Source organism: Natator depressus, chromosome 6 (genome assembly GCF_965152275.1).
Source record: "Natator depressus isolate rNatDep1 chromosome 6, rNatDep2.hap1, whole genome shotgun sequence".
Taxonomy (NCBI): domain Eukaryota; kingdom Metazoa; phylum Chordata; order Testudines; family Cheloniidae; genus Natator; species Natator depressus.
The window spans coordinates 20,350,733-20,368,185 of record NC_134239.1 but is presented as its reverse complement, the minus strand read 5'-3'; the positions used below and the strand labels follow the sequence as shown (position 1 = coordinate 20,368,185).

Genomic DNA, 17,453 nt, shown 5'->3' with positions numbered 1-17,453 from the left:
GTTTTTCATATACAGTATGTAAGCAAACCTACGTACAGTTAAAGTGAAACTGCTTCCTGCATCATTGAATGATGCACACAAATACCTACCTCACTTTTAATGAAGAAATACAATTTTGTCTTGATTAGAGTCCTGTCATGACTATTCTGTTTTGCACAGAGTGATTCAGAGATTACATTGGCCTTCTAAAGGCTAAACACCTCTAATTGTGAGGTGCAGAAATAGTCTTAAACAGAGGCAGCATTTTCTGTTTGTAATATTTAAAGTCAGAGTGTCCGTGTAATAGCAGTCAAGACCCTCAATTCAAAATAGGACAAACTTCTTTTTTTTTTTTTTTTTTTTTTTTAAACTGAGGTGGTTGCCTACTTGGGCCTCATTATAATTGTTTTTAAAAATTTCTCCAAGAATCACTGGTTTATTTGTGGGTTTGCTAAGTGGCAATGATACATCACGAATTTGGACCAAAAAATGAATAAAGATTGTTCTTAATTTATTAAAATTTTCAGGTGAGAGTACAACAATGCAAGATTCCCAGCAGAAGGCAGTGTGTGAAATAAAAATAATACAGAACCCTAGAGTTGCCTAACAAAGGCATCAAAACAACGAATTCATGGGGTTTTCTGATATCTGTAATGGGTACTGGTCAGAACTGCATTGGATATTTATTCAAGAAAACAGTGCATCCTACTGGGGAAGAAACATGAATTTTTTGGGTCTAAACCCTTATTGGAAATGACCCACGGGTCTGCAGTGTGATTCTGATCCAAGTTATAATCTTCATAGCCTCCTGACATTTAGAAATGTTGCATGGTTTAGGTAAATGTGTGGAACAATTAAGTTTCTTTGTTTGAGAAAAGCTTTTTGTTGATCCTGGGGTAAAACAACCTGCCTCGATTAATAATAGCCTAATCTGAGAAACAATAATCCAAAATATAGATTACTAGTGTTGTGCTGTCTGGGCCTCCAGTAGGTTTTCTTACAAGTTTTTTCTGTAGGTCATCCTAAATTTTTAGGCCAGGTAGACTACTGGATTATTAACTTTCTTTGCTATAGATATGCCCTATTCCTTTTAAAACTGTATATCCAACAGAATTCCAGCCAGAGTCGTGCCAACAGAGTTTAATGCTGAACTGTCTCATGTTCAGGTCAAATAACTTGAATTAATTGCAGGACTCCTAGCTCTTCTGTAGTAGATCCCCTTGGGTCTGACAATGGCAAGTCTCACAAATTGGGGTTTGATCTCTCCAAGAACACTAACTGATCTGACATAAGCTCTAATTAAAATAGCACTTTTAAGCAGGTTTGCTGTTAGAAGTTCATTGAAATAACTAATCATCATAAAGATCTCCAGTTTTTCATGATTATGGTATCCCTTCCATCAAAAATAAAAAGCCTTTCTTACATTATTACTTTGGGGCCTTTAACACAATTCTTATTTTGAAAATCTTAAATGGTTAAGGAAAGCGAACCCAGTCTCTGTCTTATACAGCATAAAGGGGTCTTTTTTTGTGTTTTATGTAGGTTTAAAAAAAAGTCGGAAATTGGCTAGTGAGTAACTTAGAGTTTCTGTAGTTGTACTGATTCACTCATGTCTTATTTAGGCTTGGCAGAGTTCAGTTTTGATTTTTTTAAAAAATTTTCGAATCATAGTATTGTAGAATCCTAGAAGATTAGGGTTGGAAGAGACCTCAAGAGGTCATCTAGTCCAACCCCCTGCTCAAAGCAGGACCAATCCCCAACTAAATCCATCCCAGCCAGGGCTTTGTCAAGCCAGGCCTTGAAAATCTCTAAGGATGGAGATTCCACCACCTCCCTAGGTAACCCATTCCAGTGCTTCACCACCCTCCTAGTGAAATAGTTTTTCCTAATATCCAACCTAGACCTTCCCCGCTGCAACTTGAAACCATTGCTCCTTGTTCTGTCATCTGCTACCACTGAGAGCAGCGTAGCTCCATCCTCTTTGGAACCCCTGTTCAGGTAGCTGAAGGTGGCTATCACATCTTCCCTCACTCCTTTCTTCTGCAGACTAAATAAGCCCAGTTCTCTCAGCCTCTCCTCATAAATCATGTGCCCCAGTCCCCTAATCATTTTCGTTGCCCTCTGCTGGACTGTCTCCCATTTGTCCACACCCTTTCTGTAGTGGGGGGCCCAAAACTGGACGCAGTACTCCAGGTGTGGCCTCACCAGTGCCGAATAGCTGGGAATAATCACTTCCCTCGATCTGCTGGCAATGCTCCTACTAATACTGCCCAATATGCTGTTAGCCTTCTTGGCAACAAGGGAACACTTTTGACTCACATCCAGCTTCTCATCCGCTGTAATCCCCAGGTCCTTTTCTGCAGAACTGCCGCTTAGCCAGTCGGTCACCAGCCTATAGCAGTGTGTGGGATTCTTCCTTCCTAAGTGCAGGACTCTACACTTGTCCTTGTTTGAACCTCATCAGATTTCTTTTGGCCCAATCCTCCAATTTGTCTAGGTCACTCTGGACCCTATCCCTACCCTCCAGTGTATCTACCTTTCCTGCCAGGGTAGTGGATAAGGTCTATAGTTTTAAGCTTTTCTAATTTTTTTTAATCAATTTCAGTTTGCACAGTTATGCAAAATGATGGTTTTAAGCATTCTTTTCCAATTTTCTCTTCAAATTTTCACAGTTTTGGTAAATTATGGAAGGGTTGGACAAAGGCGGGATCAGAGAATTTAATGACACATACTGAGCTTCAAAAAGATGAAACTTGACCATTAGAACACACATTATCACCATCACATCTAAATATAAAAATAAATGTCCTTTAATTCAGCTCCAATTTGCCTATCTGTAAATTTTGATGGATAGAAATATTTGTTCATCGGTTTGTTTGTGTTGTGAAATTGCAGTTTACTGACATTTACTGATTAAAAAAAAAACAAATCTAATCCTTCCAAGCCTAGTCTTATGATGATTGTGATTGTTAGTACGGCATACTGACTTTTTTAGCTCAATAAATTGGTTAATAATACTGATTTCTGTGGAGAAAAGGTATGCATTTAAAGATTAACTCATGTATCCTAATGGTAAATTGCTCCATTCATGAGACATGAAAAATCTCAAGAAGACAGACATTAGAACTGGTAGTGAATACACAGTGGGTACTTGTAAACAACACTAACAACTTCTTAATTTTTCTTCTTAAACTGTAAAAACTGTTTTGCTATTGTCTTTGATAACTACTAGAGAAAGAGTTCAGATACTGGTCTTTTAATATAGTACTTACTTGAGCCTATTGTCTGTGTTAAATGAAGAGCTTGGTAAGAATCCTGAAGTGTTTGTTTGTTTGTTGCAGATATGCCTAAAATTGGTTTCAAGCTCATTCAGTTAGCTGGAATTTTGACTTGAGGATTAAGTGTTTACTTTGGTTTGACTTTATTTCTGTATTTTAGTTACCTGTTTACAGATTTACTGGTTCAAATTTAAGAAACTTGAAGTTGAAACAAAAGTGATTGGGATTGTGTTTAATCCTGAACATACGGTTTTGGTAGACTAGAAAGCAAGATCAGATGACACGATTTACTCAGTTCCATATTATAATGTCTAATTGAGGCTTAAAACAATTTTTCAAGTGAAAAATATACTGTATGCACAATCCACACTATAATTTATAAGTAATTTTCAGTTTACTGTTGAATTGTTCCAAGGATTCATTTGGTTACTTAAGTTGTTTAAAATAAGTAGCATTTCATTCCCCTGCTGTGCCCTGAATTCAAAAACATTGAATAGACAAATCTTGCTGTTTTACTTTTACACTTCTAGAATTCTTCCTTTGATCTCAATTATGGGTAGTTTTTAGGGGGTGAAACTGATTTTTTGCTATGCATGAATTGAATGTTAAAGGTATTCGTTGTATAGGCTGTCATATTTATTTTAGAAAGTGGATAATTTGTTTCAAAATAACAAATAAAAGAATTGGTCACTTTCCTCTATGCCAGTGGTTTTCAACCTTTTTTCATTTGCTGACCCCTAAAAAATTTTGAATGAAGGTGCCAAACCCCTTTGGAAATTCAACCTGTGGTCTGTTGGCTCCTGCCGTAAAAATCAGACTGAAAACTGATTGAACAAAATTCAACTATAAACATTACATGTTCTCGGCATGGCATTTGACAGTGTGACACAGGGCGCTAAACTGTGGGTTTCTACAGTAATAACAACACTTCTGGGTTTGGACCTCTAGGTGGGGGTATTCACATACCTTTGATCAGATAAATGGAATACTTTTTCTTGGATCTGAAACTTTATTTTCATAGTCACCTTTCTCTGACCCCTTAGCAGGGCCTTAACCAGAGCGGGGTAGCCACCCATGGTGCAAAATCACAGAGGTGGAAAAATGATGAAAAACGGCAGGGGGCGCAAATGTGCTTGCTCACCCCAGGCACTAAAATGCCTAGTTTTGGCTCTGCCCCTTAGACACAGTGTGTGGACTGCCACGGGTCCGCAGACCACAGGTTGAAAACAACTGCTCTATACAGTGTTTTAGTTTTTGTAGAAAGCATTTATAAGCCTGATCTTAGTAAAGTTACCAGGTGCTGAGAATTAATTAGGAGTTGTGGGCATTCAGCACTTTTGAGACTCAAGACCCTGATGTGTAACTGTAAAAATGTGGGGTTTTTTATTTTGGGTTTTTTTAATCTGTTTTTCCCCTTGTTAAATCATCTCCAGATTTACGGGCACATAACAATTGTTATATTGGACACTGGGGAGTCAAGTCACGGGTTGACTCCAGCAATGGCCAATGCTTCAGTGGAAAGCAAATTCAGCTTCCACCCTCAAAAACAGTGTTCTTATTCAACTGTATAGTGCTGTAACTGGGTAAAAGGTGTTTTGATTCACAGTAGATGATTACTGCAGCCAATTGGTAGAATTGTTAATAAGCACACCTTCATGGCAGAACTTCCTAATTAATCGGAATAATTTCATATTGTATCTAAATGGTAAGATATAGTTTTGCTCCAGTGTTGTCCTATTCGGCCAGTTTGGACCTATTAAGTAGCATTCGCTGAAGTAACTGTAGGGTTAGTTTTGCTAGATATTGAAGATGGAATTATTCCCCAAAGGTGTCAACCACTAATGTAATGGCTGGTGACAGGCAAATATTTTAGTGGCTGAAATATATGCACTTACAGTTGAAATAGTGTTTGCTGGGATAAAAATCTTCTAGTTCATCTTTTTGTGATGAAATTAATGACCTTGCATAATTCTAATTTACACAAAGCCTTTTGTTTAATTAAATAGGTGTCTAAACTTTTTTTTGTCTAGGTTACTACCTGCCACATTCATTCGTCCAGCGATGACGAAATTGACTTTAAAGAAACTGGTTTTTCACAGGATTCTTCTTTGCAGCAAGTGAGTTAAATTCATTTAACAGTGTTGCGCACAGGTGTGCCTTCTTTATAAAAGTAGCTTTCCTGAGAGGATTTTTGTCTTTGGAGATGGGTGGTTGCATTTGATGCAAAACACAATTTGGAGAATTCAGTGGTGAAACTGGAAAGTGTATAAAAAATCTAGGCAGTGTGCAGTTCAAATTTGTATACGTATTTATAGTTTAATTGACAGTGTTACAGGATTTAATATGGTAATGCCACATGAGTGTTGTTTTTGAGAGCACCAACTAACTGTATAGGGGTCTGCTTGGTCAGCACTTTCATTTAGAAAATAGTTTTTGGAAGCATTTCTGGTACTTGCTGTTTTTGATGGGTGAAGGGTGACAGCTATTCTGTACTAGCATTATTCCATTTGCAATGTACGTAGTCTTTATTCCTCTGTTGGCCCTGGAGGAAAGTAAAAGCTGTCAAAATCTGAATACGGTGTACATTGATTTAGATCTCCAGTCCTGAAGGTTCTATAGATTCAAGTTACAAAACAAGTTTTTTAAATTGCTGCTTGTACCATTAGATGTTTGTAACTGCCTCAATCCAAGCACTATAGTCTGTAGTGCTTAAAGTTTATATACCTTTATCGTTTATATACCTTTATCATTTATATAAAGTACAGTTGTTCCAAAAGTTCGGTTTAGACTTTTGTTAATTATAGAAACTATAGTTAACTTTTTCGTGTCTGATATTTCAGTGATTGATTGAATTTTAATTGCACCAATCTAGATTTGATGGGGTCAGTGTCTTCAGCGAGGTAGCAGCTTCTGTAGGAACGTGGAGTCTTTTAGGAAACCCTTCATAGTCTACAAGCACCATCTTCTGACTGTGTACTCCAGTGTGAGCTCTGCCTAGACTGTCACGGCAACTGCATGTGTTTAGGTAGTTAATCCAACAGAGATGCAGATGGACCACTGCTGTTACATCCTATTTGGGGTAATGTCTTAGCAGAGTTTGTCACGAGGCTTGTCCTTTTTAAGCCTAGAATAGGGAAGTGTGTACCTTGATACTGTCTCTTCTGTAGAAAACTGAGTATGACGTGAAAGACAGTAGACTGGACACACCATTGTAAGGTAGAGCAGATCAGTTTTCCAGAATAAGTGGAGGCACTGTAATGTCTAGCACCCTGGTAGTCTTTTCCTTCCACTCTTCTTCTTCGAGAGCTGTCCCTGTGGGTGCTCCACTCTAGGTGTTGGTGCGTCCCTGTGCCTTCGCTCAGAGATTTTTACAGCAGTATTCGTACTGGTCGCGCATGTGCAGAGCTTACCGCCCAGTTCTGAGTACCTTAATAGTACGCGTGCGCGACTGGTCCCTTCAGTTCCTTCCTTCTTTACCATCCCCGGCCTGAGACGGAGCTGAGCAGACTCGTTAGAAAACTTTTTCTCCCTTGTTACTCTTACCCTTTTAGATAGATAGATAGTTTACCAATAGTGTTAGTTATTAGTGTTACCAGTAGTGTGCTTTTTTTAAAAAGAAACATTCTCTTAGTTCCTGTCAGGCCAGCCGCTTCTGACATGTCTGGCTCCCCAGGCTTTAAGCGCTGCTCTAATTGTAAGGATGCCATCCCTCTGTCTGATGGCCATTCAAAATGCATAAAATGTTTGGGGGGGTCCCACATCCCCCCAAAATGTGCCCACTGCAGCAAACCTAAGTCTAGGGCACGAAAGGACAGGGAGTTGAGGCTAAAGCTGCTCCTACTGCAAAAATCCTTAGGGTCAACTTCAGACCCAGGCGCTGATTCCAGCTCTGCTCCACACCACAGCCCGTCCGCCTCTAAGAAGATGAAGAAAACTTCAAAAAAAACATCACTTTGCAGGTGACAGAAGGCGAACTTCACGGGAGAAGGCTTCTTCTGGCAGATCTACCACCTCCCTCCCAGCGCTCCCTTGGCTGAGCAGTTTTGATGCGCTGGGCTCCTCTGGTGCTGCGCGAAACCTGTCTGTGGCTGCGGCGGTTGCGCAAAGCTCCAGTACCGAGGCTTCAGGCTTCCAGTTGCCTGCCTCTCAGATGGCACCCTAGCACCACGGTGGAAGTGGTGCCGACACATGCGGACCTGCCTGACCCCCCCGCAGGCTATGGCACCAACACCCGCTGAGCTGGCCGGCAGCCAAATGACTTTAAAGACACCGTTGCAGAGGAACTTTTTGTTGCAGCAGATTCCTCTCGCAGAGCCCTCACCACACAGAGGAGCTTCAGCACCCCAATTTACGCAGTCAGGTAACCTGCTTGTGTCACTCATTCTGCAGTCACCCTTACTGAATGCCTACTTCTCGCCAAATGCTCAGCCAGGGTCCGAACAGCCTTCCTCCAGTGAGGAGGAAGCTGGTCTCCAGGAGGATTTTTCACCATATGAAATCTCTCATCCTCAGACCCCAATTAGTAGAGGTCATAGACACATCACCTCGTCCTACTCTCGGGATACTGCCCCATGGTGTGTAAACCCGTGGATGGTACCGCCTATGCCCTTCCCACCACAGTGGCAATATTGGGCCCCGTGGGCATCATATCCTCGAGACCACACTCACTATGCCACCTCAACCAGGCCCGACACCGGCCCAGCACCACAAGCTCACGAACCTGCCACTGATGCCAGTCACCAGACAGCACCATCACAAGTGCAGAATCAGGCACGACCTGTCTAACCCAGTAGACCCAGTTGTTATGCCTGACGAAGCCCTGCTTCCTCCTCCCCCGTCAACTTCAGATGACTTTTTTCAAAATTTCAAGACCTTTTCAAAAGAGTGGCAAGTGAATTAAGAATTAATCTGGAGGAGGTTCCTTAAATAGCAGCGTGAGTTAACGGACATCCTGCAGCCGCCACCTTCTTCCAGGATTGCATTGCCGATCAATCCAGCCCTTCTGGAACCTGCCAAAGCCATCTGGCAGACTCCTGCTGCAAGTTTACCTACCTGCAAAAAAGTGGACCGCAAGTACTTCATCCCTTCCAAGGGCTCTGAATTTCTTTTTGCTCATCCAACACCTAATTCACTGGTGGTTGACGCAATCAACCAAAGGAACTAGCACCAGTATCCCCGCTCCACCCCAGCCAATAAAGACAGTAAGCGTTTAGATCTGCTTGGACATAAAGTATACGCATCCTCCACTCTACAATTTCGAATTGCTAATTATACAGCCATTCTGGCAAAATATGATCACAAAAATTACAACAAATTCATGAACTTGATTGAGGACATTCCAGAAGCGAAGAAACAACAATTCACTGCTTTAGTCTGAGAGACAAATCATATCACGTACCGCTCTTCAAGCGGCCCTTGATGCGGCCAATACTGCAACAAGATCCACTGCTACGGCAGTAGTCATGCGCTGAGGTTCGTGGCTCTCTTCTTCGTTTCCTCAAGAGGTCCAGACTACTGTTGAAGACCTTCCATTCGATGTCGACAAACTCTTTGTCTCTACAACAAACGACGTCCTTCACTCAGTGAAGTATTCAAGGGCAACTCTCTCTGGTCCTTAGGAATACAAACCCCTATGACCAGAAGGCAACAATATAGATACCAACCTTACTACTGTCCACGCTACCCCACAAATACCCAGCACTTCCAGAGATCACACAGCCAACAGCAGCAGCAACGCCAGATACCAGCATCGCTGCTCCAATTCCGCATCAGTGTCTCAACCCCCTCTGACTGACTAACAAGCAGATTTGAAGCCTTGGTTGAGGGTTTAGAAAACAATGTTCCCACTTCAGCGCTTACACCACCTGTCCCTACTTTTGGACATCGCCTACGACTGTTCTTCCATCAATGGCACAACATTACCGCTGACAAGTGGGTTTTAGAGGTCATCACACTTGGCTATTCCATCCCCTTCCTATCTATGCCTCCTACCACCCACCCTTCCTGTCCCTCCTCAGGGACCCCTCTCACGAGCAACTGCTCATGCAAGAAGTACATCATCTCCTTCTATTGGGAGCAGTGGAGTTTGTGCCCGAAAGGCAGAGGGAAGGGGTTTTACTCCCATTATTTCTTAACAGAAAAGAAAATCGGGGGATGGCAACCGATCCTTGACCTCAGGTGGCTCAACAGTTTTATCAAGAAACAAAAGTTCAAAATGGTGACCCTCGCCACCATAATCCCAGCGCTGGAGCAGGGCGATTGGTTTTCAGCCCTCGACTTACAGGACGCCTGTTTTCATGTGACAGTACATCCAGCCCACAGACGCTTCCTTCGTTTCACCCTCAGCTCGACACATTTTCAGTATAGGGTACTTACCCTTCGGCCTATCCACTGCCGCCCCCTCCACCCCCCTGTTTTTTCCAAGCTCCTGGCTGTAGTTACTGCCCACCTCAGGAAGCAAGGAGTCATAGTATTTCCTTACCTAGACGACTACGTCCTCAAAGCCTCAGTGCTCGACGAAGCGCTTTGATTCACACAACTCACCGTCGATTGTTTCCTATCCCTCGGCCTACAAATAAACAACGACCAATCCACGTTAATTCCTACCCAGCACCTGGAGTTCATCAGAGCACACCTCGATTCCCGGATGGGAATAGCATCTCTCCCGTCCGATCGCTTCAACACCACAAAGCAGCTGGCAACAAAACTTTGCAACAGTCCTCAAGTTACCGCTCGAGACTGTCTACAACTACTAGGTCACATGGCCTTGTGCACTTGCGTGGTCCAAAATGCATGACTCTTCATGAGGTGCTTCCAAGCTTGGTTGGCCACAGTTTAGAGACCCAATGTGCATGCCCTAAACAAACCCCTATCCATACCTTTCCCAGTCAAAGACTGTCTCCTATGGTGGACAGTTCCCTCCAACCTCTGCGCTGGAGTCCCCTTTCTCCAGGAAGCTCCATCCATCATGACTACCGATGCATCCCTCACAGGGTGGGGTGCTCACATGTTGGCCCCTATCGAAAACCTCCCTGCACATAAACGTCCTGGAACTTCGAGCTATAAGCAATGCCTGCCGTCACTGCCTCCCCTTTTTAATCCGGAACCAACATGTACGGATAATGACAGACAACATCGCCTGCATGTTCTATGTAAACAGGCAGGGAGGAGTTCGCTCTCATTCGCTTTGCACAGAAGCTGTGAAACTCTGGAACTAGTGCCTTGCGAACAATATCCGGATATTAGCCGCCTACCTTCCCGGGGCTATGAATACCACAGCGGACGAATTAAGCAGATGCTTTCCTTGGGACTACGAATGGGAGATAAATGAAACGATCACCACCAACGTATTCCGCATTTGGGGCCACCCAACCATAGACCTCTTTGCAACTGTGAAAAACACGAAATGCCCCAAATTTTGCTCCAGAGCAGGACTGGGCAAACGCTCCCTGGGAGATGCATTTATGATTCCATGGCACCGGAACTTACTCTATGGTTTTCCCCCATCCCAATTCTCCACAGAGTTCTGACAGAAATACAAACAGATCATGTCAAAGTGATCCTGATTGCCCCACCATGGCCCAGACAACCGTGGTTCCCATTCCTCACAAGGATGTCAGCTCGACCACCAATCTCATTGCCTCTCATTCTGAACCTCCTATCGCAGCAACACGGCCGATTTCTCCATCCCAACCTGTCCATGCTTCACCTCAAAGCTTGGTTCCTACATGGTTCTCCCAAAACAAACTAGCATGCTCTGACGAAGTCCAAAGAATGCTCCTACATAGCAGAACACAATCTACTCGCACCACCTGTCTCCAGAAGTGGAAGCGATTTACACAATGGTGCTCAACTAAACTGCCTCCTGTGTCTGCACCTCTTCCTCTTATACTCGACTACCTGTTGGACCTCAAACAATCTGGCCTTTCTTTTAGCTCCATCAAAGTCCACCTAGCTGCTATTACAACCTTCCACGATAAAATTGACAGTACCTCTGTTCATCCGATCACTAAACGTTTTCTCAAAGGACTTCAATCCCTGTACCCAGACGTTAGACCTTCTACCCCTCCATGGGACCTTCACTTAGTGTTATCTTGCTTAACTCAACCATTCGAACCCCTAGCCACTTGCTCCCTCTTACACCTTTCTATGAAAACAGCATTCTTAGTGGCAATCACTTCTGCCAGACAGGCAGGAGAAATAGCAGCTCTCATGGCAGACCCACCGTATACCCTATTTTTTAAGGACAAAGTTACCCTTCAGTTACACCCCAAATTTCTTCCATAGGTCCATTCGCCATTCCACATGAATGAACCGATACACCTGCCGACCTTCTTTCCTAAACCACATGTGAACTCATTTGAATCCACAATGCATGCTCTAGATGTACGCAGGGCTTTGTCCTTCTATTTGGAGAGAACCCAAGCCCTTTAGAAATTCTTCTAGACTGTCTCCATCACGGAGCGATCCAGAGGAACACCTGTTTCCACCCAGAGACTTTCAAAATGGATTTCTGACTGTATCCGATTCTGTTATCAGATATGGAAAGTTACGCCTCCAGCAGACATCAGAACTCACTCCACTAGATCGATGGCTACCTCCATGGCTTTTCTACACAAAGTTCCCCTGACTGACATCTGTAAAGCAGCCACTTGGTCTTCTGAACACACTTTTGTTAAGCACTGTGCCCTTACTCAGGGCCCCCTCTCGGATACACGATTAGGCAGAGCTGTTTTATCCACTGCATTTCTACTCAATCCGAAGTCCCTACCTCCTTGAGATACACTGCTTTTAAGTCACCTAGAGTGGAGCAGCCACAGGGACAGCTCTCGAAGAAGAGGAGCTTATCACCCTGTGCAGTAATTGACGTTCTTCGAGATGAGTGTCCCTGTGGGTGCTCCACTATCCACCCTCCTCTCCTGTACTTCGGAGTTGGGGTAGCCTCCGTTGTAGAGAAGGAACTGAGGGGACCGGTCGCACACGCGTACTATTAAGGTCCACTCAGAGCGGGGGGGGCAAGCCCTGCACGTGCACGACTGGTACGAGTACTGCTGTAAAAATCTCCAAGCGAAGGCACAGGGACGTACAAACACCTAGAGTGGAGCACCCACAGAGACACGCATCTCGAAGAATGTCAGTTACTGCACAGGGTGAGGAACCTCCTCTTCTGAGCTTCTGGGAACCTGTTAACCTTTCTTAGGTGGGTTTACTTTGTTTGCCAGATTGACTGAGGCCCAGAACAAAACAGGCAGCCTCCACCTTTTCTTTTTTTTTCCTTCGGCTTCCTGACTAAATTCCATTCTATTGTTCGATTTCTCTCTACTGAAGACTCTTCAGTCTAGAAGTGTCTTCATCCTGGCTGTGTCTCTGATCACTGGAATGCCTTAGTCAGTTCAATCATCAGAAATTTTAAAACTCTATCATTTTGAAAGGAACTTTTGTTAATTCATTCACAGGGCAGTTTTTTTGAAAGACCTTCCTTACTTTAAATATTAGGGGGAGAGTCTGCTGCCTCATAACTGGAAATTTGTTCTCCAATTTGCAAAGCACACATCAGGAAAGACTTCGTAATGCACACACAAGTAATCCCAAACATTGAGCTCTGTGGGCAAAATTTAAGATTCCATCCACTCTAGTGCTGGTAAGAGTGGGAGTGATAGTGTAGACCAGCTGCTGGCATTTTTACTACTGTGTTGTTTGGACCTGCTGTGAGCAAAGTTAGATGACATAGTGGTAAAAATTCTGACAACCAACCATTGTACACTAATGCTCCTACAGTTGCTAGCACCAGAGGAGCTGTGCTGGTGCTTGTGCAGTATCATGAGATTTCCAGAAAGTTGCTGATAATAGGCACAGGTAAGGAATAAATGCAAGTCTGCATAACTGAATATGAAAAGTGGTGTTTTCCTTTTAATGGAAATCTCTCACGAAATTTATCTTCAAAGACCTAAGTAAAAGCTCAGGCTGCCCTAGATGATAACACCTAAAGTAGATTTGATCATGACGACTCAGGCAGAAGGGATCTTTTGGACATTTTCTTTAGGGGCCCTGGATAAGAAGTTAATATTTATAATCCCTTAGGTGATTTTTTTTTATTACTTGCCAACTGTTTTTAACTGTATTTACACAACCTGTGCAGGCAAAATGTTTTTCTTTCTTTGGCTGGAGAAATCCATTCCTTTTTCTAAAGTAAATCTTCAGACATGTTTCATAAACTTTTCACACCTGACTTCTAACTTAATTTATGATGCCATAAAGATGTTAGGCTTGCTCTGCTACCTTTTTTTTTAAGCAGCATTTTTAAAGGTAAAATTGACTCCCCTAAACAAAGCTCACTAAGCAAGAGGGGAAGTTCATGACAAACCCCAAAGAAGGGTCTCGTGCTGTAAATCTTACTGCAGATCCCTTTATTTTAAGGGCAACAAGCAGAAATATATCAGCAATTCTATTCATTTTCCACTTTGCAAAGCTTGTATCTGCTTTTGGCCTGTCAAAATATCAGCAGACTCTTGGCTGACTATCTGTAAGAATGCTTCTCTGGGGTGCTCTTTCCCACTATTAGGCTTTAAAAGATACTGCCACTAGGGTAAGTATATATTTGATAAAACAGAAGTTGCTGCCTGCACGTATTTCACTTGAAAACTGATAGAATTGATTAACTTTTCACCATTAATTTAGTTGTTCTTTCATCATTCCATTTATCATTAACATAACACCTTTATGAATGTCTTCTCATCCACATGCATTCAGTAATAAGTTCTCTTCATCCATAGCTATCAAAGTACTTCACAGAGGAAGCGTTTAGTGCCTTTCTAAAACACAGTAATGCTTTATATGGACAGTCAGCGCAGGAAGAACAAAGGCCTAATATTACTAGGCCAGCCATATGTTGTGCCCAGTGTAGTGCTGTCTACTTTAAAAGACTTGAGGGATTGATTGGCACTTGTGAATGTTTCAGGTCAAAATTCTACCTGAAACACATGTAAAAAGGCAGGTTTCTCCAGTGGCTGCTTGGATGGAGGTTCCCCTTATCCACTCCCAACTCCAGGAGTGTGGAAAGCTGCCATAGTATCCCTCTCCAGTCTTTCCTTCCTCATCACTGCCCTTTTTCATCTTCCTCCAAGCTCCTCCATAATTTCCTGTCCCCAGCCCAACCCTGTGTTTTTCCTTCTGCCATCACCTATTCCTCTACACCTTACCTTCTCAGTCTCTCTCCTTAGCACCTTGCTCACCTGGTCCTTTTTAGGCCATCTCTGACTTCCCATATTCCCACGTCCTGTCTAACTGATTAACCATACAGTCTAGAGAGTGGCTATCTTCCCTGAGGGTAACCTGGCTTCAGTTTCATTTAAAACAGTGAAGTGGCAGTCTCCCTTCAACATGCAAAGTCTGTAGAGAATGGTGACTGTTTTGGCAGAGCGCAGTTTGGCTTCATCCCCACTGAAAATAATAGTTACTTTAAATAAGGGAAATTTCACAAGTTTTAAAGCCAGTAATCTAAGGTCTGTTGAGACTTTATTTAAAAACAAAAAGAATCTTAAACCCCCCCCCCCCCATCTCATGAGATTTGTGACAAAATTGTGAGAGTTGGCAACATTAAATTTAGATGTGTGATGTGTCTGCATTAACTCTTTTGGTTTCCACTTGTGTTTTCTTTGGGGTAATCGAGAAATACTGTTAGATCGTATAGTTGAGATTGATAACTTCTTACCCACACATTTTTTTCTATTTATAACAATGCCCTGCTCTCCCCTCTTCCATGAGTCATATGGTTTAAAAGTTTCATGTTGACAAGATTGAAGGCAGCTTTTCTCCTGTACCTAATAAGCTGTCCTGTCACACAAAGTCCTGGGAAATGAATTTGGAAAGGTAGTATTTAAAACCACATGTAGAGTGAAGATTAACTTTCCTATTAGAGCTGCTACCAAGCTGGCATCAAAGCCATCAAATGTGGGTCAGTGTGTATTCAGTGTCTGAGATAATTTATAGATTTAAAACAAATTAACTTTTTATAATCCCCTGTGTTTAGATTAACAAAATTTATTTCTGGAGCAAAATGGGCAAATAGTATTCAGAGTATTATTAGAATCTTTATATCACTGTCGTTGGTCCTGGGATTGCCAGGCCTTTTCTGATTATCAGATGCAACAAATGACGTCCAATTTTATTGACCAGTTTGGCTTCAACGATGAGAAGTTTGCTGATCAAGATGACATTGGGAAGTAAGTATGACTTTATGCTGGCTTTAACTTGGGATTTTCTTCTTTATTGCATCATTTCACATTTGACTATGTCCCAGTGATTAATTGCAGCCTTGACTGATGCCGAGCTGTCTGCATTTGGCCTTGTTTATCAGTACCAGTGCGGTCAGTTCTTATACTGAGTGCTCCGGGAAGAGCAGATTAGCTCCCCTGAGCAATTTTTCAAAGCAACACTATTTCTTTCCTCCCCCCGTCCCACGGTAGCTATATAAGAGAACACATTGCTTGTGACTATATAAATAGACTTACTTAACCTATGGATCCGTTCTCTTAAATCACAAGACCATTGGCACATGGCTCTGGTGTGGGCAGAATTCATAGGTGGGATAATTTTTAGGCATAGTAGATAGACATGGGGTATATTCTGCATCATGGTGCATAGCATAAATTAACTTTTCCTGGCAAAGTTGGCAGGAGCAACACATCCATGAGTGTTCTTTTCTGTAGGGGACAGTAAGGAAAGGCTTCATAAATCTATCTGTTCGAGAGCAAAGCAGTTCAGACATACATTTCTACAGTTAGGGTAAGTGAAGAACCTAAAAATGGGAATAGTTTTGGTCCAGGTAAAACACAACCCAAGAATCTTTAGGATGATCCCTATTTCTTAGAATAAAGTAAAATGGACCATGCTTTTGAGAATCCCTCTTGGAAAATGGAGTGAATTGGAGCTGGTGATAAGTGTGGTAGTTTCTATCTAATCCCCAAATTTTATTAAATTGAATTAAGTGTGCATGGCACAAAGTAAAGCGAAGTATCCTTTTAAAACAAATTTGAAGAGAGTCCAAGACAGCCAGTTAAATATTAAAGGCAGATTAGTGTTGTCATACTGATTGATACCTTACTGTAGCTTGTCTTGCAAAATAGTATAGGAAACTAATTGAGGTTGACTCCTGCCTTCTCAACAGGGAAGGGAATTATATATGATGCCTCTGAGTGTAGAGATGAAGATTCACTTTCACGAGGTGGGAGTCTATAGAAAAGAGGTCAATTTTAAATTAGTTAAATATACTTGGGTAGCAGTATTTTTGGTATATACCTGTCATAGGAGCTAGCACACTATACTGCTAGGGTGAGTCTGTCAAGATGACACACAATTAACAAAATGCTTATATAAATATAATGCAGATCCCTTGAGGCGTACACGCTGCCTAGATGTTATGCCTCTAGCTACCACTATGAATTTGATCCCTATATTGCCCATCAGAAACCACACAAGACTCATAAAAATAATCATATATTAGAGTAACTGTATTGCTTGGAATCTTATCTACTTTCTAGCTGTAAACGCTGGTTATTCTTTAGTTATGTGCATGGTGGATCAATTACGTGATTCTAGTCCTTTATGTAAAAGGAATATTGTTAAAATTGTTGGGCCTAAAAATTGATCCGCTTTGACATTGAAGGTCATAATCTAACGAAAGTAAATGCTGTTTCTCTTCTACCCCCTCCTCCAACAGATCTTTAATGCAGTGAGGATTTAGGGGAAGATTAACAAATGCACAGCTAACTTTAAACTCACTCATATACATGCTTAAAGAGAGAATACCTGTGAATTGTCCTGAAAGGCTGGCAGACTTTTCCCCCTATTTCACACCTGCAGGAAGGGTATTTTAGACATGAGGAGTACTGAATGTTTGCAGTCCTTAAGATGAAACTCTGCAGGTGGGCTCACTGTGGAGAGGTCAGTTTTTAGGCCTAAAGGGACAATAAATGTTAGTTTTTGAACTTAGTATTTCACATGTGAAATTGTTTTCCTTGCTGTTCACTAGTCAGTAAGAAAAGGGTCATCCAGGTTTATTTGTTTAGGAAATAAGTTTACAATTAATTTTGACACTTTACTGTTAGGGTCCAGTCTTGCAAACGAATCTGCCTTGTTGGACCATTATGTCTTCATAGTCTCCCTGACGACAGTGGGCAGGTGTAAAATCTGCCTGCA

The 17,453-nt window shown here is 42.1% G+C and overlaps 1 protein-coding gene across 10 annotated transcripts in view; it reads left to right on the top strand.

Moving 5' to 3' along the window:
• Window positions 1-17,453, top strand: part of PPP6R3 (protein phosphatase 6 regulatory subunit 3) — a 135,111-nt gene that overhangs the window by 94,931 nt on the left and 22,727 nt on the right. For 6 of the 10 annotated variants that reach the window (XM_074954721.1, XM_074954720.1, XM_074954717.1 and 3 more), the window contains 2 exons: window positions 5,288-5,374; window positions 15,381-15,478. In XM_074954721.1, the coding sequence (XP_074810822.1) occupies window positions 5,288-5,374; window positions 15,381-15,478 (185 nt within the window). The remainder of the gene's footprint in view (window positions 1-5,287; window positions 5,375-15,380; window positions 15,479-17,453) is intronic. The other 4 variants (XM_074954723.1, XM_074954724.1, XM_074954725.1 and 1 more) reach the window with 2 other exon arrangements.